Source organism: Haliotis rufescens, unplaced genomic scaffold (assembly GCF_023055435.1).
Source record: "Haliotis rufescens isolate VD_foot unplaced genomic scaffold, xgHalRufe1.0.p SCAF_2, whole genome shotgun sequence".
NCBI classification, from domain to species: domain Eukaryota; kingdom Metazoa; phylum Mollusca; class Gastropoda; order Lepetellida; family Haliotidae; genus Haliotis; species Haliotis rufescens.
This window is the reverse complement of record NW_025963890.1, coordinates 35,767,377-35,795,263: the sequence shown is the minus strand read 5'-3', so window position 1 is coordinate 35,795,263 and position 27,887 is coordinate 35,767,377. Positions and strand designations below refer to the sequence as shown.

The 27,887-nt window shown below is 40.6% G+C and overlaps 3 protein-coding genes and 1 non-coding gene across 5 annotated transcripts in view; 2 read left to right on the top strand and 2 right to left on the bottom strand.

Moving 5' to 3' along the window:
* The first annotated feature begins 12,599 nt into the window (after positions 1-12,599).
* LOC125381926 (histone-lysine N-methyltransferase 2D-like) lies at positions 12,600-14,806 on the top strand. Its single transcript, XM_048399289.1, has 3 exons — positions 12,600-12,671; positions 13,372-14,658; positions 14,792-14,806. The coding sequence occupies exons 1-3, from the start codon at positions 12,600-12,602 to the stop codon at positions 14,804-14,806; spliced, it is 1,374 nt and encodes a 457-aa protein (XP_048255246.1).
* Positions 14,807-14,938: 132 nt separating this feature from the next.
* LOC125381925 (exported protein YdbA-like) lies at positions 14,939-16,084 on the bottom strand. The gene has a single exon (XM_048399288.1). The coding sequence runs from the start codon at positions 16,082-16,084 to the stop codon at positions 14,939-14,941; it is 1,146 nt and encodes a 381-aa protein (XP_048255245.1).
* A 1,964-nt stretch (positions 16,085-18,048) lies between these two features.
* Trnay-gua lies at positions 18,049-18,136 on the top strand. The gene is given in 2 exon segments: positions 18,049-18,085; positions 18,101-18,136. It is a non-coding gene; the product is annotated as a tRNA-Tyr (tRNA).
* A 4,884-nt stretch (positions 18,137-23,020) lies between these two features.
* LOC124113093 (transitional endoplasmic reticulum ATPase) overlaps positions 23,021-27,887 on the bottom strand; it is a 32,785-nt gene continuing 27,918 nt past the window's right edge. For both annotated transcript variants that reach the window (XM_046473349.2, XM_046473350.2), the window contains exon 19: positions 23,021-23,970. In XM_046473349.2, coding sequence (XP_046329305.1) covers positions 23,874-23,970 — 97 coding nt within the window. In that variant the 3' untranslated portion in view covers positions 23,021-23,873. The remainder of the gene's footprint in view (positions 23,971-27,887) is intronic.

Sequence of the window (27,887 nt, the reverse complement as noted above, 5' to 3'; positions counted from 1 at the left end):
TGTTACACTTCGACCACAAATACCTGGAGTGGAATTAAATCTGCCGAACGTATCATCGGACAATTACTGTTTGTGATTCTATTCAACAATGCAACCCCTACTTCAAGCTTCCCTCGTCAACTATGCGGTAATTTCAATATGTTTGTGATTTCGCCTCGTCATCTGGAGTCCAGACATGATTAGATTAGCTTAAGTGGCTCCACAACATCAACACTCGCCCGGTGGTCCGCGTGTCACCTTGACCGGAACAAACGCATTCTGACCCCTGACCTTGAACATTAAAGGTCGCTTGCGTAATAACAAAATTGGATTCGCTCAATTTAAAAGATAAACCCCAAAACGTTAATCGGTTGTGACACATGCATAAAATTAATTGCAGCTAATCTTTCAAACATGTGTCAGCCCTTTTGATGATTTTAATTACAATACCTAACCTCTTCAAAAGCGGATCCATCGTTTTGTGTAGGTGAGGGCTTACACATTATTTTCACATCAGATTCGTCGTAAATTTCTTTTTGCTCGTTATCACTGGTTATATTTAAGGGGGGGGGGGGGGGGGGGGGAGTTCCACTGCACACTGAAGCCATGACAGCTGTATCAACAACATGTTGCCACGCATACGTTATTCCGCATATATGACAGCCTCCGTGGTGTAGTGGATAGAGCGTCTGCCGGGAGAGCGGAAGGTCGGTGGTTCGATCCCTTTGCTTCATGCCAAAAGAAGTGATAAGATGGCACTTGCTGTTACCCTGCCTGGCATACATAAGTAAAGTTTATAGATGTCTCATCCAGTGTGTCTAGTCTAGTGGCGAGAGTCCTGACTCGTCACAACGATGCCGGTTCGAATCCTGACATGTACGAATAGTTTGTCTCCCAGACCCAAGTCCAACTCAAGTCTAGAATGATTTGGAAAGTCTAGATTGCCTCAGCTCTAGGAAGGGGTTCTGGGTTCCATTTGGATTTTATTTTGTTTATTTTGTAGAATACATATTTTAAATAAGATAACTTTATTTCTGGGACTAAATGTCCGTCTAACGTACGAACTGCGAAGTTAGTTCTTGATGTCTCGTGGCATTGTTGAACTTTTTCTAACTTCTATATCTATAAACTATATTCCCTCACCCGTGGTTTAAATGTCATATAGAGTACGGGTGGCACAATCATGTAAGTAGCCACAGTTCGCTACTATGCAAAGTTGCGTCCCTTAAGCCTGCGAGATCCCTATCATCGTGGGTTCGAATCCAAGATTCGCCATGTTTCTTGGTTTGTCAGCCCTATGACCATACTTGTGAGCTTCGCCGAAGTGGCACCAGGACGGGCTGTTATCCTAATTAGACTGACACACCGTGACATGGCTTAAATACTGTTCACAATGTCGTCAAACCTAGAAAAAGAACGTCGTTGTACAGATGTACACACCAAATCATATGTCGCTACAACTTTCTGTCGTACTGGGGTCATAAGAAACTCATATATAAAGTTCTCTTTCTTTTCAAAATGCTTAATGACTATAAGTTCATGACCACGTTTCCAAACACAACTCTGTACACATTTTCGGTAACGTGTGCAAAGGAAACAAATATTGCTCCACAGAATTTGAATTTGAAACGTTGTTATTATTAAAATTTCAAATTGGCCAAAATAAAAATTACCAGAAAGCATATGGGGGGTCCATATTCAGCCATATTACGCCAGTACACATATCATGTATTTAAGAATCAGCGAGGGGTTTGTGAGTTTCCAGTATATGACGTGCCGTGAGAGGATGGGCGCACCTTGGCCTACACAATCTGCACGATCTAAAAAACAAGCATGACATTTAGAAATCGTAAAATTCGTTCGTATAATTGATAAATGACTACAATGTGTCTAACAACATTTGATTCTTTTGGTTTTCTGAAAGTAGACAAAGGCAGTAAGAAAATACAAAAAGTATGTGAAAAATCATCCTCGTTCACTGACTTCATCTCTGGAAGTTCGAAAAATCGGGCGTTTTTCACATTTTACACTAATATTTCAAAGTTTGACGTAACTTTAAAATAGGACATTTCCAGTGGGGAAAAAGGGGTCATATCCGTCCTCAGTAAACCTTAGTGTATCCTGTGTTAGTAAAGTGATCTCAACATGGGGACTCTATCACTACACGTGATCGTACTTATTACCAGATGAAACTAGAAATTGCACAACGCTTTTGAGCTTTAAGAAACTACAAATTCAAAAGTTTGAACGAAGCTTTTACTTTGATATTAAAAACACGTTTTTGTCAAGTCAAACAAGCTCGCCTCAGGCTCGGGTGTAGCGATTAAAATTTGAACACGATCACTCGCCATCTGTTGCCTCACTCTAACTGTCTCTGTGGTCATCAGAGTGAAACTTATGTCCACTACTTTTTTGTTGGCCCTTTATATGACAATATCAGAAAGAACATGTATTATTATCTGAATGGATATGATCTTAATTCGGCAAATCCAGCAAATGGACGGGACCAAAAACAGTTCGCCATATCCGCCAGTTCGTTATAAGCGTGTTCGTTATAAACGTAGTTTACTGTACACGTTATTTATTCTATGTATTCATTCTCAAGACAATTTTAGGCATGTGTGATCATAGTGGGATGTTTTGAGTTGGCAAATTCAGTATAGAGATTACTTAGTGAAAGACAAAAACTAACCCCGCATCGTCAATATCTCAGTCATATAAAGGCACATGACAGTAGGTATTAGAAAGTTAATCATAAGACTATTCTTATTTTTTAAAACCCATTGGAATCATATATTATATTATATCGCACGTGAAATAATAACTCAGTTCAAAGAATAATTATTTGTGTTACATTATACGCAAACCGTCTAGACAGACATTCTAGTGGTAAACGCGTTTATTCGTACCTTGGGCATGTCAGAAACCTATGATTGTGGGTTCGAATCCCGGTACGGTCGGATTATGTTTCTGTTTGTTAAAACCATATCCGTGCTCGTGGGTCTCACCGAAGTGGTAAACGTCTTAGATCTGCATCACTTCGGGCTTTACACCCACATTAAGTTGACACGCCGTGATATAACTGAAATATCGTTAAAACAGCGTTAAACTAATATAAATGTATATATCCGTTGCCTTGACGACTGATTGTCTGCACAAGGGAATATAGAAAGAGTAATATGTTCATGGTGTCAATATGAATGAATTATTTAACTGCACCTAAGCAGAAACTGTTGACAACAATGACACACGTACACCCAACTTCTATAGACTCGATCATCCTCACGTTGCCAACCATCGGACACCTGTCACTTTGCAACTACAGACTCGCTGACTTGGTTGATGCATGTCATCGTATCCCAATTGCGTGGATCGATGCTCACGGTGCCAATCACTGGATTGTCTGGCCAAGACTCGATTATTTACAGACTGCCGTCATATAGTTGGAATATTGCTGAGTGCGGCGTTAAACAACAAACAAACAAAACAAACACTTTGCAACTAAAACTAGCTTCAATGGAAACACATTGTGATGCATGTTCAAATCATAATAGAAGATGTCAGGTATATTTCACCGTTGCACCAGAATATGCAGGTAAGTGGGTTAAATATCTCCCAAACCTGGAACCCGCATCTACGTTCAGCCGGGAACTATGAAAGTGCTTTCTCGGTACAGGCGATATGTTAATTTCTAAATTCGCAAATTGAAGTCGACTCACGATTTAATCGACAGGCATTCAGATGTCAAAACTTGATCCAGGAGAAAAGAGATAGTGGTGTAAAAGTTTGACAGCTGTGGGGCTAAGGTTGCCTGGTTTCCGTTTCAAGGGAGCTGGTAGTTCGTGTTGAACAAGACCCGGAGTCAAAGCGCACGGCAAGCGCACGCCAGGCAGAGAGGAATTACACAACAGATCGACCGGTCGGTGTTCATGGGGGATTCGCCTCCATTAGGGAGTGCTGGGACGGACACTCACCTCCTGTGAATAACAGTACACTAATGGGGGTAGGGGTAGGGTTTCCACGAGCACGACATCATATCTGTCTGCACATGGCTGGTGTGACATAATTCGTGAACAAATATAAAGACAGACAGACAGTAGGTAGATAAATAAATATTTTATTTTTTGATAATTATTACATTGCATGCGGTGAGTTTTATCCCAGGCCAGTTTCTTCATACGGCAGGTAAAAAACCATCATCATCATCATCATCATCATCATCATCACAAATGTATTGATACTGGTATATCTGTATATATCACTGCTATCCTGTCTGCATTACTCCGTCAAATCGTGAATGTCTTTGCGCCACAGTAATCAATATTACAACTAACTGCAGTGCAAAAGAAAGTATGCACCCATGTTTGATGGTGGCTAAAATGTTAACAAACAATAAAATGGTTTTTCGACGGTGATGTATTTAATACGGGTAATATTAGTTATTCTACCTTAAATTTAAAGTTTTTCGGCGACTTTTTTCAGCCTAGTAACGTTTTGATAACGTTTGTATTTCTTTTTTAAATCAAATCCAATTTTCAAGTATACACTTTCTTTTTACACCACACGGCTTGTGAATACTCGAATCTGAGATGCCACACACACATCCGGGTCTTACAGTATAACCAACCAATCCACATTCTAGTGGCTCACATGCAAAAGCATGGGGTATTGTGGACACAATCCACTCTGGTTTACGCCGAATCCCCACGGGGAGTAAAATAGGGAAATCAGGGTACAGAGTTTCTATCACTGCCTTTAATAAAACCACGTTTTAACATTAAATCATAGCAAGAGACTTAAAGCCTTTTGGAAATCGTTCTTCATATTTGTATCCATATTAATTACTATTCATTAAGTTGAGTACATGTACAATAAAATGTTTCATTATTATACAAGCGTTTTCAGCAAAATGTTCCCGTAAAAGAACGAAGGGTTAACCCATGCAGAAGTCAGGCTGTTACGTACAAGGGATTCGTCTAGAATGGGACGAACCGCTTTTCTCTTACTAAACCTTAAACACTTATCCTCTTGTGAAAACTGCCTTGTCCCACCCATCAACCTACAACGGCTTCGGCGGATGCGACTTATCGGCGGAGTCATTTTGGAGCCAGGTGGACATGCTGTTTTCTTTGTGGAACCTGCAAAATTTTGTTTTAATATAAATAAAACTGTTTATTAATTGCAATATAATCGAGTTTTAGTTCCGCAGTCTTACTCCGACGAGAGTTATCGTTTATTCAGTGCTGTAGGCAGTCGCAAATTTAGTACCAGTGCTTAAGTAGACAAAACATTCATTACTTAACTTATTTTGAGTGATGTTGATGCGAGGATCTGTTTTGGAAGATTTATAGAAAACTATTTAATATCTGTTGAACCCTAGCTTCAGTAATAAATACGGAAATTGTATTTGTATTACGAATACTTGATTGTATATATCTTCACGTTATTAGGTCGGTCATGCTCAGAAATAGTTCTGGTGTAACTGCATATGCCTAATACTGCTACAGAATGTCCAACATTTTACGAATAAAACTCTGTTAACAACCCACCACCATCTACGACTTGGTGTCGTCTGCTCCATTCGCCGTAAAGTCGCATACACCCCAGCAGTTGTGGGTTGATGGTGTGCACATGAGACGCCTGCAAACAGTGAAAAACTCTTCCACAAGATAAGAAACTTTCTACTGTAAGAAGTAAACAAAAAGGCATATATTATGCACGAATAAACAGTTACGTAAATATATATTGCTTCTTTTCTCACCTTGAACTAAATGTCATCGTAACATGCCTCGGTGTTTCCGTATTCAATGATATCGACAGTATTCATTAAAGTAATTTATCGACAAATATGTTTAGTTAATGAAAACACAAATATATCATTATCAGTTAAAACATGACGTTTAGAGAAAGTGTAAAACTAACTTTCATTCAACCTAAAACAGCGAAACAGAATACCGATCTGTGGACAATCTGCTTAAACGCTTCGTTGAAAAGTGTAAATTCACACGTATAATCTCTTCCAACAATATTGCACGTGGAGAAAGATCGTTTGAAGTCGACAACGAAAATCATCTGCTTTTGATATGTAATTAGTTTTAACGTATCCAGTTTCTAACAGCTTGACTTTATCATTAAGAAACGGAAAAATGAAACTGTTTATCTGGACTGTTTTCTCTTACCCAAGAGGGCAAGCTTCTATCACAAGTCCACCAGTAAAGCGGGCTCCTCTTTTGTGTTTGTTCTGACACACAGAATCTGTCGGTATCTTTGATGTATTTCAGTTATGACAAGTAAAGCGACAGGCGTTAATTACATCTGTACGTTGCGTGATTAGTGCGGGGGAAGTGTTAAGAAGATACTGTTGATTTGAGGAAAAGTAAATTTCATACTTTTGTAATTAAAACTTTGAATTTGTATTTACGTTCACATTATTTCAAAACACTGCATGAAGGATATATTTAGTGGATAGGTCGAATAATACACCTGAAATAGTTAAATATCTTTATAACAAATCGTAATAGCATAACCATTGCCAGGGAATGAATATCGTGCGAGATCGAATGACGAGGTGAGGGAAGGGAGATAACTCTAACCACAAAATTGATTGCGGTCACGTCGTTAAAATGACCGCGCAGTTCCGTGCACGTAAAATGACTATCTCTAGGATTTGTATAAAAGAAAAAAGTATTTGGCTTTTTTTTATTCATTTCGATGTAAACACGCAATTTTAATTTGTAAATATTTCTTTATAGCCGTTGTAGAATGTTTTCACTAATTATGGATTGAAGTAGGTTTTTTTTGTCAATGAAACCAATTTTAATTTATAATATAATTCTGATAATGTGTACAGACATATCAACCGCATACAGCATAGTTAGATCCCTTTGAAAATAACTTGTGTTTACAGTGTCCCTCCCAGTTACAATGCCGCTGGTATAGTGTTGAAACTAATTGCTAGAAAGACACTTGACAGATCAAATTAGACCGATGTGCATAAACCAAGGATTATCAACTTTTGCAATATGGTTACCATGGAAACTAACTAAACTCAGGATCGAGAGAATTTGAATAAATTTGAGAGCCACCGCTGATGGGATCATCCATACAAAGATTCAGCTTCAGATTCCTTGTGGCTTCTGGGAAAGTCGAATAACGCGTCAACGTGCACCACTCTCGGAAGGTTTTGCGGAGCAGGGCTCCAGTAACCAGTTCCCGACAGACGAGCTCTCGGTCGCCTAAACTGGTGCTTGGTGACTTGACTGATTGCGTGTCATCGTTTCCAGATAGCGTCTATCGTGATGATGCACTGGTTTACCAAGTCCAGACTCGCTAACATATGAAGACGATATAACGTACTACGAATTACGTCACGACGTCTAACGAATTAACAGTTTACTGATCCACCTTCTTCCGCAATGCTCTAAGTAACGTCATGCATTAATTCTTCACGTGCATTACGAATGCACTGGCTACAACGATCAAATCACACAAAATATACGTGCAGTACGAATATACGATTTAGTTCATATGCAGCACGGATTTTAGTCCTGCACCATGACTGTGGAATATATTTATTTTACGAAAATAAAAATATCGAAATGTATACAAAAGCAGGTCTAGCCAGTTCTAGCTAGCTCTATTCCACATAAAAAAAATCAGCAAAGGGAATTTAAAAAAAATATTTTTTAGAGTCAAGAAGGGTATTGTGTAATATAAGATTTCATAACTTCTTTCAGTGGCATTTAGAAGTTGGTGTGATGAGGAAAGACAAGTTCTATGGATGAACAACTTCTTTATTACAATAAGTGCGACGTTTCGGTGTAGATCCTAACACCTTTATCAAGCGAGTGATAAAGACTGAATGTTAGTCTAAACGGATTTCCAAGCACAAAGTAAAGATTCAGATGTACATTACGAATGAACTGCCTGAAATTTGTATATTGTTTTGTATTTATTTTCATTTATTTATTGATTTATTTTAACTTTCAGGCTCCAATTACGAAGTATTTTGTTCCTTTGATACTTTAGTTTAAGTTTGATTGCGAACGCGTAACTGGACATTTGTTACAAATACTCGCCAATTTCCCACGCTCGTGCTTTGTAACGAATGTCCAGTTTCTTGTGCGTTATTATTATTATTATGGACTATTGAAATCACCCTAGATTCATCCAGGACGCGGCTGCTTGAGAGATGGCAAGTGCATATATCAGAAAAATATTTGAATGTTGAATCATGAATTTTACCATAAGTGCAGCCGTTTCTTCAGCTCAAGTTTAATTTGATTTAATTGGCTTCATATGTTTTGTCTTTTGTCTAGTGTACGAATCACGGATGCATTCATACACTTGTGACACAAGCCATATTGTGTACCCCGTGAGAGGCAAATACTGGCACAACCTCTGCTCCGACTGCAGGTGGGCGCGTGTGTACCTGGTGTGTATGGCCCTATATGTGTGCATGCACATGCATATATTAGTGGTAATGACATGTGAACATAGGGGGCGCTCCCTTAGATGACCCTCTTCACAGGGCACTATCAACACAAAAATCACCACTTTTTGCAAGTTTGACATGTGTATGAGTTTGTAGTCTACGTATAAACACTATTAAAGCATTCATCAAAAACTGGCATTTGATGAGTGAGTTGTATGTAACACTGCTTTGAACATTATTTCAGTTACACCTAGGGCATGTAGTTCTAAGCCTTTCAGCACTTTGGTGAAAGCCACAAGCTCGGTTTGGTGCTGAGTGAGTGAATATTGTTTCACGCCGCATTTAGCAGTATTCCAGCAATATCACAGCGGGGGACACCAGAAATGGGTTTCACACATTGTACCCATGTCGGGAATCGAACCCGGGTCTTGGGCGTGACAAGCGAACGCTTTAACCACTAGGCTACCCGACCGCCCCGGGTTGGTGCTCACAAATCTAGATACATAATAAGGGAGATTCTGGGGTTCGAACCCATTATCATAGGTTTCTGGTACGCGGATCTTGTATTAACTGCCCAGGTAATCACAATATTCACATATAATATATATATATATATATATATATATATATATATATATATATATATATATATATATATATAGTTTTTAATACTACATTAACTTTGATACAGAGGAATAAATATTAAAACTTGTTTCATATTATTATTCAAAAATAAATATAGAATAAATTTAATTTTCTTTTTAATATAATTTTAAATATAGAATTTGTCATTAGAGATTTTATTTTTTCGGTATTTGCACTTCTTGAACAAATTATTATCAGAGGTTGACGATAAGCCTGTCAGAACATACAAGACGAATATATACTGAGCGATCCAAACGAGGCAGCAACTCAGGAACAATATGGCAGGATGGCTCTCGCGAGATCTCGTCTTGTGCTACCTCCGGCAGACCCTTCGGCTCCGGAATGATTTGTAGTAATCAAATTTTCGCTCTACACGCTCGGGGCAGAGCGATTACCGTTAGCATCGTGTGTGGGCCTCTTTCTAATTGTATCTCATTTACCGTTGCCGAGAATGCCTCCCTTGTTGGTTTATCTTATGAAGGAAAATAAGTTTATAAGGTGTATAAACCTAATTTATCAATCCATGATGCTTTCAATCAAGAATAAGAATTCAGTATTATGCGTAGGAATTTGCGTCGTGTGAGAGTAGGTAATAACGAACTATTTTTTCGCCGCGCAATCCTAGGGTCATTTACGGGCGTTTCAATTTAACTTAATTGGTTTGATAAACTTGTTTTGACATACGTTACCGACATACAGTCAAGGTTAAGATGACTTGAAGTAACTACATTTGTCTCAATCAGGGGGAATATTGGCTGGTGGATGAAACATATATGTTTATATGAAAGATAGTCATATTAAGTCCTTAATGGCGGACCACCTACATAGAAACAGTGAGCGGGTGTTCTTTGCCTTAGTTTTTCACAGATGGCGGTTTGTGAGATTGGTTTTGCCATTTTCGCCAAACGATTTTAAATTTCCATATCTTACGAAGGAAGATAACACAAATGGTAAGCTGAATTTATAACTTCAACTATGCGAACTGCTCTGTATTTATACTTTACTTACGCCTAAGTTGGGGAAATATGTATTTAGATAAATGGTTTATCAATAGTTCCGACTACTGACAACAGATTCATGTTAAAATTAGGTATTTACGTAAAATGAACTTATAGTTAACATCAATATTTTCTTTTTGAACAAAATCTTTAATTAAAATTCATATTCAAAGATGCGTCAGCCCCTGGGTAGACTAACATTTAGTCTGAAATGAAAATATTTAAGATGGTTTTGTAAATTTGTCATTTAATATATAATAGAAAAGAGTCAAGTGATTCTTTTCATTTTCAGACTCCAGACTTGCCAGTATTGTGGACATGCTTTGGAATGTGCCGATGTTTGTTGTGTCAGGGTCTGTTAAACAGACTACCCCCCTGGCGTATTTGGATATTTTGACAGGTTTGTGTATTGTGTGGGTCAGAGTACTTAACCGCTAGGGACATGCAGTGGTGTGGGCGACACGAGTAGTCATGCATGCAGTGGTGTGGGGGACACGGGGACGGGGTGGGGTGGGGTGGGTTGGGGTGGGAAGGACCATGCAGTGGTGTGGAGGACAAGGGGGTGGGTGGGGGACAATGCAGTGTGTAGGGGACACGGGGGGGGGGGGGGGGGTGCAATGGTGTGGCAGACACTGGGAGGAACTATGCAGTTTGTGTGTGTGTGTGTGGGGGGTGGGTGGGGGGGGTGGGTGGGTGGGTGGGGGGGTGGGCGGGTAGTCATGTATGCAGTTATGTGGGGGACACGGGGGGACCATGCAGTGGTGTGGGGGACACGTGGAGACCATGCTGTCGGCGGGGGACACTGTTGGGCGAAAACTAGTATTAAATGAAAGTTATAACCACTAGCTGAAATGAGAAATGAGTGATTTTGTTTCTGTTTTAGATGATGTGGATATAACCATCATGAGCTGGACGTAAACAGCAACAGAGGGACGTGACACTATCGGATTAAATTTCGGCTGTTTTCGCTGGTTCCCGGCACTATCCTGTTTCTGATTTCGTGTGACCACGGAAACCAGCGATTTAGGGGTCATATTACAATTTCTCACTGTCCCGCACTGAATCCCGCACTCCACTGTATGGCTATTTAGTGCCCACCCCCTCTCTGTAAAGTCCCCCTGGTATAACTTACAAGATGGCTGCAATAACATTTCACAATGACATTGTTGCATGAAAAGTACTATGAAGCGGCATACAACCATACTCACACTCACTTCTAATTCAGATTATTTTCATTTCAGTTTGATGTCCCTGTATACATGGCCGGTCACAATGGACATTCTTAGTTATGTTCTGTATATATTACAGAATATATATGTACATATATTATGCAAATGCTTGGTTTAGCCACCTCCGTGGTCTCGTGGTAGAGCGTCTGTCCGGAGCGCGGAATATCTCGGGTTCGATCCCCGGTGGAATCATACCAAAAGACATTAAAAAAGGTGGTTCTTGTTGTTACCCTGCCTGGCGCTCGGCATGAAGGGGCCAAAGCAGGGACTGCTCGGCTCGGAGTCAGTATGCAAGGGATTCATGTTAAACTGCTGCATATGGTATCTCAGTGGGCATCAAACCGGACTAGTACAACCAGTGAGTGCAACCCCATTTCACCTCGCCGGGGCCGCTTGCGCGGTGAAGTGATAGAGCGTCCGCCCGGAGAGCGGAAGGTCCGGGGTTCGATCCCCGGCCGCAGTATACCAAAATACGTAATACTTGTTGTTCCCGTGTCTGGTGTTTGGCATTAAGGGGCTAAAAGAAGGACTGGTTGGCTCGGAGTTAGAATACCGTGCAATAATCTTCGACGCGACGTTAAACCCAATTTCACCCCCCATCTACAAATGCAGGAGAAAGAATGCTTCAGTCAATCACAGGAATTCGGACAGATGTACACAAAATATCAATTTACATGACCTATGTATTCCACGAATCCGAAGGCTGTCGGTCATTAAACTCTGGAAACGAACTGCATGAATGGATCTCCGTGCGTTCTGCAGTACGGATAATCCATATACGAAGTACTTACGACAATGCAGTGTGTTGATCTGGTAGATAACTTACATATTGCAGGTGCGACGTCGAGACATGGCGGCCACATTTGCTATTTATCCAGATAGTTTAAAAAAGTAGAAACCCTGTACTCAACCCCCCTGTGAACGACGTCGGTGTTTACGTTGCCGTCTACGCTATACGTTCACACTGAGGTGAGTACTCCACGCTGCGCTCTCAAGAGAGGGATAGAAAACCTTAAACATACAGGAAAATGCCGATACAACCGGTTATCGCCATATCGCGATCCATCCTTCTGAAAAACACAAGTCGTCTGATCACCGACCTCCCACGTAGATCTGACTAACAACGCAAAGTGCGTGCGTGCACTTCATGTTCAGTGGCGGCAATGGTGCTTCATGTCGTCTGCGTTTTTACTCCTCGGCTTGTCTTGAGAGTCGGGTCAATGGCGAATATTTGCACAGCATTGTGGAAGAAGCGTACTTGTCTTATGCGTCAAATATTTACCATGTGAACACGGCGATAAGACGAGGACATACATGATCGTTAGTATACTCCCCGTCGTCGCCGGTGTAAAGGATGCGGAGGAGATAATGATGTTGACGACACGGGTTCGTCTCAACAAGTAAAACACCACAGTGCTCCGACCCTACCTGGTTAAGAATTCTTTGTAAGAAAAAGTGTTTTCTTACGTGGATAAGAACCGTTCTTGAATATGTCGGAACGTGATACTTCGATGGGAGAGTACATGGTGTGAACGCTCACTAAAGAGCGCGTATCACGCACCTGACGTAACCAGGATGTCGTCCAACTCCAGACGTGGGAAGTACTAACGGATTCAATATTAGGTGGTGTGAGGGTGTGGGGTGTGGATGTAAGGGGGTGGGGGTGGATGTGTGAGGTGTGTGGGCGTGTGTTTGGTTTGGGTTTGTAGGATGGTTATGCTACGTGTGTGTGTCTGTAGAGGCCAGGGGTCCTTTGATTGTTTCTGTCGCTCATTAACATATATGTACCCATTATATACAATGAAGAACGAAGGGAAATACGCTTTACCATCAGTACATTTGAAATAGCGGGCATACAAATTCAACACATGTCAGAATCAAATGTTGAGATGAGTTTGCGTGCATTGTTTCCAACGCACATTTTTTTCTGAAGGCTGGGAATCCATGAAAGCATAAGTGTTCCATTTTTCCATCAGTTTATATGTCCCTGCCTTACCACGCTTGAGATCATGTTAGATGTCTGTTGGTCTCCTTTCGACCGATCAGAGGTCCCCGAAATACCCATCCGCCCTATGTCCATCCCCAGACATATAAACCATCAGATGCCCATCCCCAGAAATATCCATCAGACGTCCATCCCCTGAAATATCCATCAGACGTCCATCCCCTGAAATATCCATCAGATGCCCATCCCCTGAAATATCCACCAGACGTCCATCCCCTGAAATATCCATCAGACATCCATCCCCTGAAATATCCATCAGACGTCCATCCCCTGAAATATCCATCAGACGTCCAGCCCCTGAAATATCCACCAGACGTCCGTCCCCTGAAATATCCATCAGACGTCCATCCCCTGAAATATTCATCAGTCGTCCAGCCCCTGAAATATCCATCAGATGCCCATCCCCTGAAATATCCACCAGACGTCCATCCCCTGAAATATCCATCAGTCGTCCAGCCCCTAAAATATCCATCAGACGTCCATCCCCTGAAATATCCATCAGTCGTCCAGCCCCTGAAATATCCATCAGATGCCCAGCCCCTGAAATATCCACGAGACGTCCAGCCCCTGAAATATCCATCAGACGTCCATCCCCTGAAATATCCATCAGACGTCCATCCCCTGAAATATCCATCAGTCGTTCAGCCCCAGAAATATCCATCAGATTCCCATCCCCTGAAATATCCACCAGACGTCCAGCCCCTGAAATATCCATCAGATGCCCATCCCCTGAAATATCCATCAGACGTCCATCCCCTGAAATATCCATCAGACGTCCATCCCCTGAAATATCCACCAGACGTCCATCCCCTGAAATATCCATCAGACGTCCATCCCCTGAAATATCCATCAGACGTCCATCCCCTGAAATATCCATCAGACGTCCATCCCCTGAAATGTCCATCAAACGTCCATCCCCTGAAATGTCCATCAGATGTCTATCCCCTGAAATATCCATCAGACGTCCACCCCCTGAAATATCCATCAGATGCCCAGCCCCTGGAATATCCACCAGACGTCCAGCCCCTGAAATATCCATCAGACGTCCATCCCCAGAAATATACATCAAACGTCCATCCCCTGAAATATCCATCAGACGTCCATCCCCTGAAATATCCATCAGATGCCCAGCCCCTGAAATATCCACCAGACGTCCATCCCCTGAAATATCCATCAGTCGTCCAGCCCCTGAAATATCCATCAGATGCCCATCCCCTGAAATATCCACCAGACGTCCATCCCCTGAAATATCCATCAGTCGTCCAGCCCCTAAAATATCCATCAGACGTCCATCCCCTGAAATATCCATCAGTCGTCCAGCCCCTGAAATATCCACCAGACGTCCAGCCCCTGAAATATCCATCAGACGTCCATCCCCAGAAATATACATCAAACGTCCATCCCCTGAAATATCCATCAGACGTCCATCCCCTGAAATATCCATCAGTCGTCCAGCCCCTGATATATCCATCAGATGCCCATCCCCTGAAATATCCACCAGACGTCCAGCCCCTGAAATATCCATCAGACGTCCATCCCCAGAAATATACATCAAACGTCCATCCCCTGAAAAATCCATCAGACGTCCATCCCCTGAAATATCCATCAGACGTCCATCCCCTGAAATATCCATCAGATGCCCAGCCCCTTAAATATCCACGAGACGTCCAGCCCCTGAAATATCCATCAGACGTCCATCGCCAGAAATATACATCAAACGTCCTTCCCCTGAAATATCCATCAGACGTCCATCCCCTGAAATATCCATCAGTCGTCCAGCCCCTGAAATACCCATCAGATACCCATCCCCTGAAATATTCATCAGATGTCCTTCCCCTGAAATATCCACCAGATGCCCATCCCCAGAAATATCCATCAAACGTCCATCCCCTGAAATATCCATCAGACGTCCAGCCCCTGAAATATCCGTCAGATGCCCATCCCCTGAAATATCCGTCAGACGCCCAGCCCCTGAAATATCCATCAGAAGTCCATCCCCTGAAATATCCATCAGACGTCCAGCCCCTGAAATATCCGTCAGATGCCCATCCCCTGAAATATCCGTCAGACGTCCAGCCCCTGAAATATCCACGAGACGTCCATCCCCTGAAATATCCATCAGACGTCCATCCCCTGAAATATCAATCAGATGCCCATCCCCTGAAATATCCATCAGTTGTCCATCCCCTGAAATATCCATCAGACGTCCATCCCCTGAAATATCCATCAGACGTCCATCCCCTGAAATGTCCACCAGATGTCTATCCCCTGAAATATCCATCAGACGTCCATCCCCTGAAATATCCACCAGACGTCCATCCCCTGAGATATCCATCAGACGTCCATCCCCTGAAATGTCCATCAGATGTCTATCCCCTGAAATATCCATCAGATGTCTATCCCCTGAAATATCCATCAGATGTCTATCCCCTGAAATATCCATCAGATGTCTATCCCCTGAAATATCCATCAGATGCCCATCCCCTGAAATATCCATCAGTCGTCCATCCCCTGAAATATCCATCAGACGTCCAGCCCCTGAAATGTCCATCAGATGTCTATCCCCTGAAATATCCACCAGACGTCCATCCCCTGAAATATACATCAGACGTCCAGCCCCTGAAATATCCATCAGACGTCCAGCCCCTGAAATGTCCATCAGACGTCCATCCCCTGAAATATCCATCAGACGTCCATCCCCTGAAATATCCACCAGACGTCTATCCCCTGAAATATCAATCACATGCCCATCCCCAGAAATATCCATCAGATGTCTATCCCCTGAAATATCCATCAGACGTCCATCCCCTGAAATAGCCACCAGACGTCCATCCCCTCAAATATCCATCAGATGTCTATTACCTGAAATATCCATCACATGTGAATTCCCTGAAATATCCATCACATGTCAATTCCCTGAAACATCCATCACATGTCAATTCCCTGAAATATCCAACCATCAGATATGCCGTGTTCATAACTCCCCACGTATATGAGCTATACTGACAGCGTCCCCTTGGCTGGTCTAGAAGATACATCAATACCTATATGCACAGGTTTAACGGTACCTTCTACCACTATTTGGGTTCATGGTTTCATGCATTCGCCCAATTTCTTCTATTAGAAATACAAAAGTCGCTACTTACTAGGTGAGGTGAGGTGAACATATGTTTAACGTCGCGTCCATGATTATTGCAATTTTATAGGGACGTGCATGCACGTGTGTGTGTGTGTGGCTGCTTGTACTAGTCCGGATTGATGCCGATTTATAGTGCTAGCCCACTGAGATACCATGCCGCAGTTTAACATGAATACCCCACTCAGACACAGTATACTGACTGCGAGCCGACCAGTCCTTGTTTTAGCCCCTTAATGCCGAGCGCCAGACAGGGTAACAACAAGTACCATCTTTAAACGTCTTTTGGTATGACGCGGCCGGGGATCGAACCCCGGACCTTCCTCTCTCCGGGCGGACGCTCTACCACTAGACCACGGAGGCGGTCCGATACTTACTAAGGGACAAGAATACAATCATAGTCCCAAAATTCATTTGTATCGGAAATATGACAACGAATACGCCTGAGAAATTCCTGGACGGGCATTTCGATGTAAAAGTGTGCGGTTACACGTTACTTGATGTAACTGTATTCCTGACTCGGAGGCTCGGGTCAGTATGATTCACATCTCAAAGCATGTTCGAAATGTGACAGGCGGGGGATATACGCACAAATATACAAGCCACTGTCATTGTTCCGGGGAATGCGCGTATGTAAGCCCATGGACTGATAACAGTTTTTTTCACCTTTTAGGACCGAATATTTCATCCAAAATTAAGCCCTTGGCTTAAATACGAAAAGTGTCAAACATACCCAAAGACTCCATGTTATTTGTATTTCAGTGAGTCAACTGTTTTCAAATACAAAAGTACAAATATAAACAACTTAAACACCAAAGCATCATGAAATAATATTGAGGAGAGCAATGTTCTAAATAAGTATGGAAGGCTCTCACAGCCTGTGACATTTCATAAGTGAACGTACAACTATGGATGAATAACTTCTAGTTTATTGCATATACATCTATAGCGACGTTTCCATGTAGATACTTACACCGCTGTCAAGCTGGAGTGGCTATAACAACCAAGTGATCAGAGGTATATATGAATGACATATATTTGTTTCTTGATAAAAACGTAAATAAATCGCCTTTTTAAGACCATGAACTATAATCACATCCAGACAATATATGGATTCGTCATAATTCCTGTATGTTTTTCTTGTCACTCACTTTTTGCAAGGGAGTTAACTGGTGTGGTAAATGTTTAGGCGGAGTGTGTTAACCAGTTTAACTATTACATTGCGCAAACGCCTTCAGCACTAACATCGACACAAACTGACACTGACAGACCGGCTTCGCGTATACCTTCGGTAGTTGTGTATACGATTATGTGTCACAACAACATGTATTCATACCATTTCAAATATCTTTGTTCATATAAATTGAAAATCGTTATATTTCCAAATGCTAAATAAGGTAAACAGATCCTTTGAATATGCCATTGGGTCGGTGACAAGTTTGTTTGATACAGATTTTCAGTTCATGATTTGGAAGCGACAATGAAAGCTCAAGAAAAAGAATCTGATGTTCTGTGAATTTTGTTCACGTTGGTACAGATATGAAACTAACAGTCAAACACTTTGTGGAGACCGCTCTTCGAAGTGTGTGAAACATACAGTAAAATTTCCCCTATGCTTCTAACCCGTGATAGCTCAGTTGGTAGAGCGGAGGACTGTAGAGGCAAGAAGCTGTTATCCTTAGGTCGGTGGTTCAAATCCGCCTCGCGGGAACTTTTTGTCGTTTTTTTTCATGGAGTTTGTGGCATGTGCTATTCGTTTTTCTACATAATTTAATGTCAATGAAATCTGCTGTTAAACATGCATTTACAAACCGTAATTATTCGTATGTCTTTTAGATCTATTGAGTAAACCAATATATCTTGCACACTCAGTTACGTTGTCGTCTCATGTATGCATGCCACGGTCCAATTGTGCTCATCATTTTACCTCATTTTTCATATGGATGTATATCAAGATTTGAAAGAAAAGGGAATTCTTGCTTCATTCAAGTGAGAACTTGATGCACAACGGCGAAGGACTTTGTTCTCCAAAATCTCCCATTTGCTTCACAGTGATTGGCTAATAATAAAGCCATATCGCCCAACTGATGTGGTTATGCCTGACAAACATTACTACAAGAATAACAAGAGTTTGCCACTAACGTGGCTATATCCCCCGCCCCTGTTGCAGAATTTATGACATAATTAAATCTAAACAAACCCTAACCTTTTTTAACCGAGGTGGAACTTGTCATGGAAATTGTAAAAAAAAGAAGAGTTTGGAACTTAAGTCCATCTTGCTGCCATGGAAACGTAAAAAAAATAAAAATTTCTAAAATTTCTAAATAGCAAAAGGCACCAGTTCAGCATGTACCTGACAAACCTGCAAAGTTTGATGAAAAAATATTGAACAGTTTATGAGTTATGCTCCGGAAACGAACCCTACTCTCACAGAACCTAAGTCCATCTTGTTGCCATGGAAATGTAAAAAATAAAAATTTCTATAATTCCTAAATAGCAAAAGGCACCAGTTCAGTATGTGCCTAGTAGACATGAAAAGTTTTGTAAGAAAGTATTTAATGGTTTTTGAGTTACGCTCCGGAAACGAACAGCACCCTTATAGAACCTTAGTCCAACTTGTTGCCATGGAAACGTTTAAAATAAAAATTTATAAAACTCCTAAATAGCAAAAGGCACAAGTTCAGTATGTGTCTGGTAAACATGCAAAGTTTTGTAAGAAAGTATTTAATGGTTTTTGAGTTACGCTCCGGAAACGAACAGCACCCTTATAGAACCTTAGTCCAACTTGTTGCCATGGAAACGTTTAAAATAAAAATTTATAAAACTCCTAAATAGCAAAAGGCACAAGTTCAGTATGTGTCTGGTAAACATGCAAAGTTTTGTAAGAAATTATTCAACGGTTTCTGAGTTATGCTCCGGAAACGATTTCGGGACGCATACACGCACGCACACACGGACGGAACCCATTTCTATATCCCCCGCCAACTTCGTTGGGGCGGAGGATAATAACATCTTCCTGACCATCTCTATGAAACTTTAAGACCAATATGACTAGAAGAGAATCACCTACATTCGTGAGATGGAACTGCGACATGAACAAGAACTTCACAAGCACTGCATGGCACGTAGGTTATTATTTACCAAAAAATGGGATTTTTGCTCAGAAGCAAAAGTTTCCATAGAATTAAGAAATACATTGGTTAGATTATTTCAGAAAGAATGGCATATGTATCAGATCGGCAGTCATTTTCAGCAACAATGGTCACGTGTAGTTTGTAGTGTGTATAAAAATGTACTTTACTATCAATATAAGTTTTCCTAGTGCAAACATTGCAATAAACTGATACTCTTTTTATGACATTCCAGATTTTCTTACCGTCATAACTGACATAATATTGGACATAATATTAATGTTGGTTGGTTGGTTTGTTGTTTAACGCCGCACTCAGCAATATTCCAGCAATATGACAGCGGTCTGTAAATAATCGAGTCTGGACCAGACAATCCAGTGATTGATATCATGAGCATCAATCCACGCATTTGGGATCGATGACATGCATCAACCAAGTCAGCGAGCCTGACCACACGATCCCGTATTTGCCTTTTACGACAAGCATAGTCACCTTTTACGGCAAGCATGGCATAATATTAATGTGATTCATGCAATGATTCATATTCCAAACATGGTTATCTTGTTATATCTGCATCGTGAATGAAGTCATGTACTGTAGGTATGCCGGGGTTTTAACAAGACTTAGTGCTGGATGTAATAGGCACCAGGTGGTCACAATGGTAGGTAACTGTTAACAGTGCCTGGATGGGTGATCAGGTGATCAGAATGGTGGTTAACTGTTAACAGTTCCTGGATGGGTGATCAGAATGGTGGTTAACTGTTAACAGTGCCTGGATGGGTGATCAGAATGGTGGTTAACTGTTAACAGTGCCTGGATGGGTGATCAGAATGGTGGTTAACTGTGAACAGTGCCTGGGTGGGTGATCAGGTGATCAGAATGGTGGTAAACTGTTAACAGTGCCTGGATGGATGATCAGAATGGTGGTTAACTGTGAACAGTGCCTGGATGGGTGATCAGGTGGTCAGAATGGTGGTTAACTGTTAACAGTGCCTGGATGGGTGATCAGAATGGTGGTTAACTGTGAACAGTGCCTGGATGGTTGATCAGAATGGTGGTTAACTGTGAACAGTGCCTGGATGGGTGATCAGGTGGTCAGAATGGTGGTTAACTGTTAACAGTGCCTCCTTGGGTGATCGGGTGGTCACAGTGGTGGTTAACTGTGAACAGTGCCTCATGACAACCTCAAAAAGGACGTTATTGGTTGTTAATTTAAAATATGAATGTGTTCAACTTCAGTCTATTTGAATGCTGATTGGCTTGTCGCCATCTTGTACAAACGCGTCCAAGTGGGATGGCCAGCCTGTATGGACATGACATCTGCTTGTCACCTCATAACTGACCCATTCATATTTTGAGTTACCATGCCACAACATCTGGTGGTAATAAGACAGATCAGAGTATTTCACAGAAAATAACTCTGTCCTTCTGAACCAGTAATGATACATTCATTACATGTGTACACCCCTCAATCTTTGTTCTGTACACGCCGATTCAACTTAAAATACTGTGACACATATAACTCATAATTTGACAAATTTCATAATGACTTTTGAAAGTTTTGTTATGCAGACCCTGTTGGTAAAAAAATACCTTTTCCTTAGTACAGCTTTCCATCTAACCAACATGGCGGGAGGCCACTGTTAATGTGCTTCTCACATTCTGGTGAACTGGAGAAGTGACCCCACTTGTCTTTCGCCCTGCAACATACTGTACTGAGTTGTGTCCCTTAGCTGCCAGGACCTGCTTGTCTGAGCCCCAAATTCACTCTAATAAGGATCTTCTATGTTGGATTTCCAAAACTAACATTCTACATCCACCAAAGTAGTAAGTCACCAAGACAAGAAAACAAATATATGAGATATATGCCATTTACTTTAAGATAACATTTTATAGCGCTGTGCCCTGCAAGTATATAAGTAAAAATGTCTCCAAAATCATTGTCATAGGAATTTCTAACAAGAGTTTGCCACTAATGTGAGTGGCTATATCCCCCGCCCCTGTTGCAGAATTTATGACATAATTAAATCTAAACAAACCCTGACCTTTTTAAACCGAGGTGGAACTTGTCATGGAAATTGTAAAAAAAAAGAAGAGTTTGGAACCTAAGTCCATCTTGTTGCCATGGAAACGTAAAAAATAGAAATTTCTGAAACTTCTTAATAGCAAAAGGCACCAGTTCAGCATGTACCTGACAGACCTGCAAAGTTTGATGAAAAAATATTGAACGGTTTATGAGTTATGCTGCGGAAACGAACCCTACCCTCACAGAACCTAAGTCCATCTTGTTGCCATGGAAACGTAAAAAATAAAAATTTCTAAAATTTCTTAATAGCAAAAGGCACCAGTTCAGCATGTACCTGACAAACCTGCAAAGTTTGATGAAAAAATATTAAATGGTTTATGAGTTATGCTCCAGAAACGAACCCTACCCTCACAGAACCTAAGTCCATCTTGTTGCCATGGAAACGTAAAAAATAGAAATTTCTAAATAGCAAAAGGCACCAGTTCAGCATGTACTTACAGACCTGCAAAGTTTCATGGAAAAATATTGAACAGTTTCTGGGTTATGCTCCGGAAACGAAATGTGATGGACGGAGCTAGTTTCTATATCCCCCTCCAACTTTGATGGGCGGGGGATAATAAGTAGATAAACATGTTCTTAGATTTACAAGTGCTATTTACAAGAGTATCATCACCTTGAAATTTCATTTAGAACACCCAACATAAGAAGAAGATTCCAAACTTCAAATTCCCTGTATTCAATAATCAAAAAGCTGAAATCATGTTTTTCAACATTTAAACACATCCAAGTTATCCGAAATGTTTGGTCATCCACTTTCTACATGAAATGTTAAAGTGATGAGACATCCATGTCACACTGGAATACAATGCTGTCATGATGCAGTGGAAGATGTCATATGGTTCTTGACAACTGAACTCGTATAATTTTCAGAATGTGGAGAAAAACATCAACTAGTATATCAAAGTTGTTCTGATAAGTATTGACCAAATTTTATACATAATTCAAATATCTATTTTGAAAGCCAACTGTCATGTTTCCTAAAATTTAGGACTGTTAAAAAAACACTTCAGAAAAGTATACATATGACTGAAAAGAACAATTCTGAAATCAAAAGATTTTTAAGCCAATACCAGATCACAGCACACATGCTGATATATTTTACAGGAACAAGAATATGGTCAGTTCTCAGTACATTACCTTACATTTCACTTTGAGTGAGTCTAAATAATTTAGGGAACTATAGAAGAAGAAGAAGAAGAAGAAGAAGAAGAAAGTTACTTGCCAAAGAAGACACCCTATGTGCTTCAGTTTGGGGCAGGACCAAAGCCCTAGAATCTCTCAAGCGGCTGAACACTAACTACACTCTGAGACCAATAAACATCATTACAAACATCATCTCAGTCGGTGAATGTCTCCAAGAAATATAACAATGCAGCATTTTTGATGATTGTTCTTTATTGACAAGAAGTTGCTTCATTTATGTTACAGAGATTTTCCTTTGATCAACAACCAGAGCCTTTGCTTTCAGTTCCGATGGCATCCTTGACACCTTCAATTGCCAGACAAAACAGTTAACTTCCTGGTCACTGTTCACACATATCCGGGGAAACAACATTTTGATAAATCATCATGAGTGTATGTGTTGACACAGCATTGGAGAGAAACGTGATCTTGATGCCGAATCTTAAAGAATCAGCTTCAGTAAAACAAGAACTATCCCACATTGTGTTGTTTTTGCTTCCATTAAATATGTCTTCACTATTTTAAAATATGCATAAATAAACAAAACATATTATAAAAACAGCACTTACAAAGCAATGTTCAAGACATAAATACTAACAAGTCTATGTGAATTTAGTTCTTCCACTGCCAAATTTCAAGCTTGATGTCTGTATAGTAAAATCTATTCCACAGTTTTTAAGCTTGCAAACACGACAAATATGTTCCTTAACATTTAGTGATTGACTACATGAATGCAAAATATTATTTTACATCATTCAACATTTAGGACACAAGAATATGAAATTCTTCTGTCGAAAACAATGAAATAAGAGGTTGAAGTTATTTTGTGAATTGACTACAGAGGGATGGGATGAAAAGCTTTGAGGACATACACTGACAATGAAATGAATTTTGTTGTACACAAATAAATTGCTGAGAGAAATCAAACTGTGTATGATACATCCTAACAAGTTTAGTGTTAACTAGACAAACTGTACAATGCCACTGCCACCGCCTCAATGACCAGCAGAACAGTTAGTCAGTTAGTCCGTGGGTATGTCTGTCAAGTTTAGCTGTACAAGTCATCGTCATCCTCCTGCTGAAAGTTGCCCCCATCCTGACCACCTTGACTCGGGCCTTGACTGGGGCCTGTCTGACCTGGGAATCTGAAATAACAAATATCTCACTGGTAAGATTCAGTACACATGACAAATGTCATCAATCAAAGACCAAGAATGGAAGTAATGTTTAAAACTAAAGATGAGGCCATAACAAATTAATGATATGATTTTCCTCCCAGTCTGCTACACATCATATTGTTCTAGTACCTACGGATGACAAATATTGCTACATGATGATATACACCACATAAATAGTCACACTGAATTCATGTTTCATGTGAATCACATCAGCTGATAATCAATACATCAAGAGACACCCTGAACATTTTTTTTAAAAATAATAAATAAAAAAATCAACTGCTTCCCAGCATTTTGAAACATTTAGATCATTAGTTTATTGTGTCCCTAAGAAGGTCTTTAGATTCAAACTTCCAGGATTCAATACTGAACACTGGTGAGTGAATGTGATTTTCTATCGTAAATGTTAAAAAAAAAAAGCCTTTTTCAGACTAGCAGGGCGAGACACAGTCATTGATCCCTTACACTGCTTAGTCGGAGTACTGATCTGGAAGGATTAGCACTTGTCTCTCACATTGGCTGAAATGTCTTATGGTTGGGTTTACTGAATAAAGAATTCAACAGAACTCATGGTTTCTTTCCCTGACCATTGGTCAATAGCGTAATAACCCACACAGGACAATGAGTCAATGACACGCATTCCATCCCATCCATCGAAACATTAATAATTCTTAAACGATCCACATTTTTGTCATGCTAAATCAAACCTAGGGCAGCAGGTTACAAGAACTGCTATCGCTAACATTCACATGTTATCAGTAGCGTGGCACCACATTTGAACTAGCTTCATGCAACGGCTGCCTCAACTGCTCCGAACACAAGAACTTTTAGTGTTGTTTTAAAATAACATGACCTAAAGATGACACTAGATTTCAATCCATTGAAGTATATGACCCTAACTCAAATGTTCATGCATATCAGTATCAAGGTTATCACAAAGTTAACACATGGTTTATTTACTCCAAAGAATCAAGCATTTTGTCTTGTGTTGGATAAATTATAGAAAGATACTGCTATGAATAAATGTTAAAACATTAAAAAAATTCATGAATTGCTCTACCTTCACTCAAGACTTTGGATTTATAAAAATCAACAAATCACTTTACCACACCCGACACGTACATGTTTTAAAACAATTAAAACTACTTTCCAACTGTTTGACCACACACATCTGACATGGAACACAACAGACAATAGGACATCTCCATACAACTGATGATGTAATTGGTAATACACTTCCACATTTCAACTCCATTACAAACATGCATTTTGTAGCAGGAAAAACTTTCAGGAGCGCAGCTGAAGCAACTTTGTTAGAACGTGTCAGTATTTATGAGCAAGACCAGAGCTTGTTAATTACAGATAATTCTCATATTATTCTTGGCATGTCTCATCCTCATTAGAGAAAAGTCGCCCAGTCGTTGCACCATGTACGGATAATTTCAATACCAAAGACTACATGAGCCAAAACAAAAGCATTCTCAATACAACTTTTTTCAGACTCTCTCATCTCCATGAAAGCCACCTATCTATGTCGGTAAGCTTCCCTGCCTGTTGTCATTGCTTTATCAATGAGCTTTGCTATGTGAACAATGTCTAGTAGTAGGGAGAGGTATAAAAGTGACAGAGAGACTGCCACAGTGATGGTCTCCCATCTGTCAGCTATCACCAGTGTGAAAATTGAAATGTGCAGCAGGAATGACATAATAATGTCAGACCGCAATAAGATGCCTCTCCACTGAAATGCTGGCACAAATCACAAGTCTGTGGGTGGTGAGCCGCTTGCTTGCTGGAGGTTACCCCACAGTTAAACACTGCTGCATTACAAACAAACTCTGCCTTTCAGCTTTTTGACACAAGCAAGAGAATAGCAGGCAGATGCCCCCCATCTCAACTAGTTCACCACAAGGAAACAACACTGCATTGTTTCTGGGTATTAAATGTCGTTGTGTTTTCCCGATTCTACATGAAAAGGAGGGACAGAACAGCTTACTTTGATGGTTAGAGGAAAATATGCATCCCAAACGACAAAAACTAATAGAAAAAAAATTGTTTTTTAAGATCACAAACTCTTGTATTGAATGATTGAGATGTATGGCGTAGCTAGATTGGGTCCCACATGTTGGTTTCAGCAGCTTCCTGGCATCTTCATTGTATTTATTTGCTCCTTTTCGAGAAATCTGGCGGAAGTTTATCTCTACAGACAAAGGAAGGAGGGAAGCAGTCGGGGCGGGATGTGGCAGGGAATCGGGTGGCCGGTAACAACAAGTGTATCCTTCGCAGTCAAACTGTTTACAACCCACAATCATGTACCTCTCAAACGTTTGGTTTTGGGCATATGGTTGGAGAAAATGCTGGCTATCAAAGCTCATGTTCTCCTGTGGATCAAAACAAAAGGACTGGTCGACAATAAACATGGCCAGGTGTAGAGTGGCACCCAGTCATTCCCTTCTCCAAACGTAGACTACAGCAATATACAGTCTGTGGTAGGCAAGGAGCCGCATACCTACCACACACACCATGTGAAGTCAGCCAATTGACCCAGCCCTTCAGTGCATTCCATAAACACAGACACATTCTGCACTTGTTATTGCAGTATCTTTAATTCATTAACAATACCCAACACACATCTTCAAAATACTGTAACCCCCAGATAGAAAGCTATCTGAACAAGAGATCAGTCTGTACAGCAACTATTTCATATTTACGTAGCATCTTTTCTACTTGTAATAATTTATCTGCCGGGCAGAGATAAGACTTTGAGACAAAAAGTCTGAAGACAATCATGGCACTGCAGTTTATGTCCGGATCAGGACCACATACCAAAATTCAGTCGTGTTTCACTTGCCTAATATTTGTGTTATGAAGGACTTCAAAGCCGAGTGAAATAAACAAGTGATGTATGAAAATGACAAGTTCAACTCCCCTCATAACAAGCATCAATCTACTCCGGGACATGTCCACATCACAGACAGAGGCAATCACTTGCACTCTGTGAAACACTTCTTCCACATTCATAGTGCTGCTCACCAAGATTTACACAGAGCAGAAGAAAAACGGAAATATGTACGCTCTGTGATGGTGGCGACAAGAGTGTAACTTGACACCTGGGGAGAGAAAGAAGGTGGCGTGTGTTTGTATGAAATGTACAAGGCACATAGTCACAGCTATGTACATGCTCCCAGGCTCTCTTTGATGTTGATACAATGCATCTTGATAGGTGGGGTGGTGATGGACATCTGTTTACAAGATGACATTCACCTGTTCCCTCTACAAATGGTCTACATCTCTCCTGATATCTGCGAGATGTTCTCAAGTCTGGGCTTAAACAGAACTCAAAGGTTTTCGAAGCTACTTACAGATGTAACTGATTTGACAATGATGAAAAAATATTTTCCTTTTAATGAGTCCGTTTTTGGTTGCTGTTTATGAATGGTATCACTTCTATTTACTAGGCTGTATTTCAATTACATAAACTGAAGTCAAGTATCGCTTCTCCAATTACAGATTCAAAGGTAGCGACAAACCAATCTGATTATGAAGACTAAAAATATCATAATTTACAACATATAACCATCCATCCATCATTTGTAGCATAAACACTTGGCATTCATTATTGAACTTGTTTATTGAGGCCATTAGTTGGTTATGTTTAGAGCAGTGTTTGAAAATAACTGCTAGAGTATTTCAAATCTGGAGACCCCTAAAGAGTTGGTCTTGAGTGTTATACTAAACCTTGGAAACTGTAGAGGAAGACTGAAAGTTAATCCTGAATTTAACCAAAGAATCAAATAAACTGAGGGCGGAAAATTATGAAACAGTCCTAATGTTAAACCATGACAAAAACAAAATACTTCACCCCCAAACAGGTACCCGAGACACCA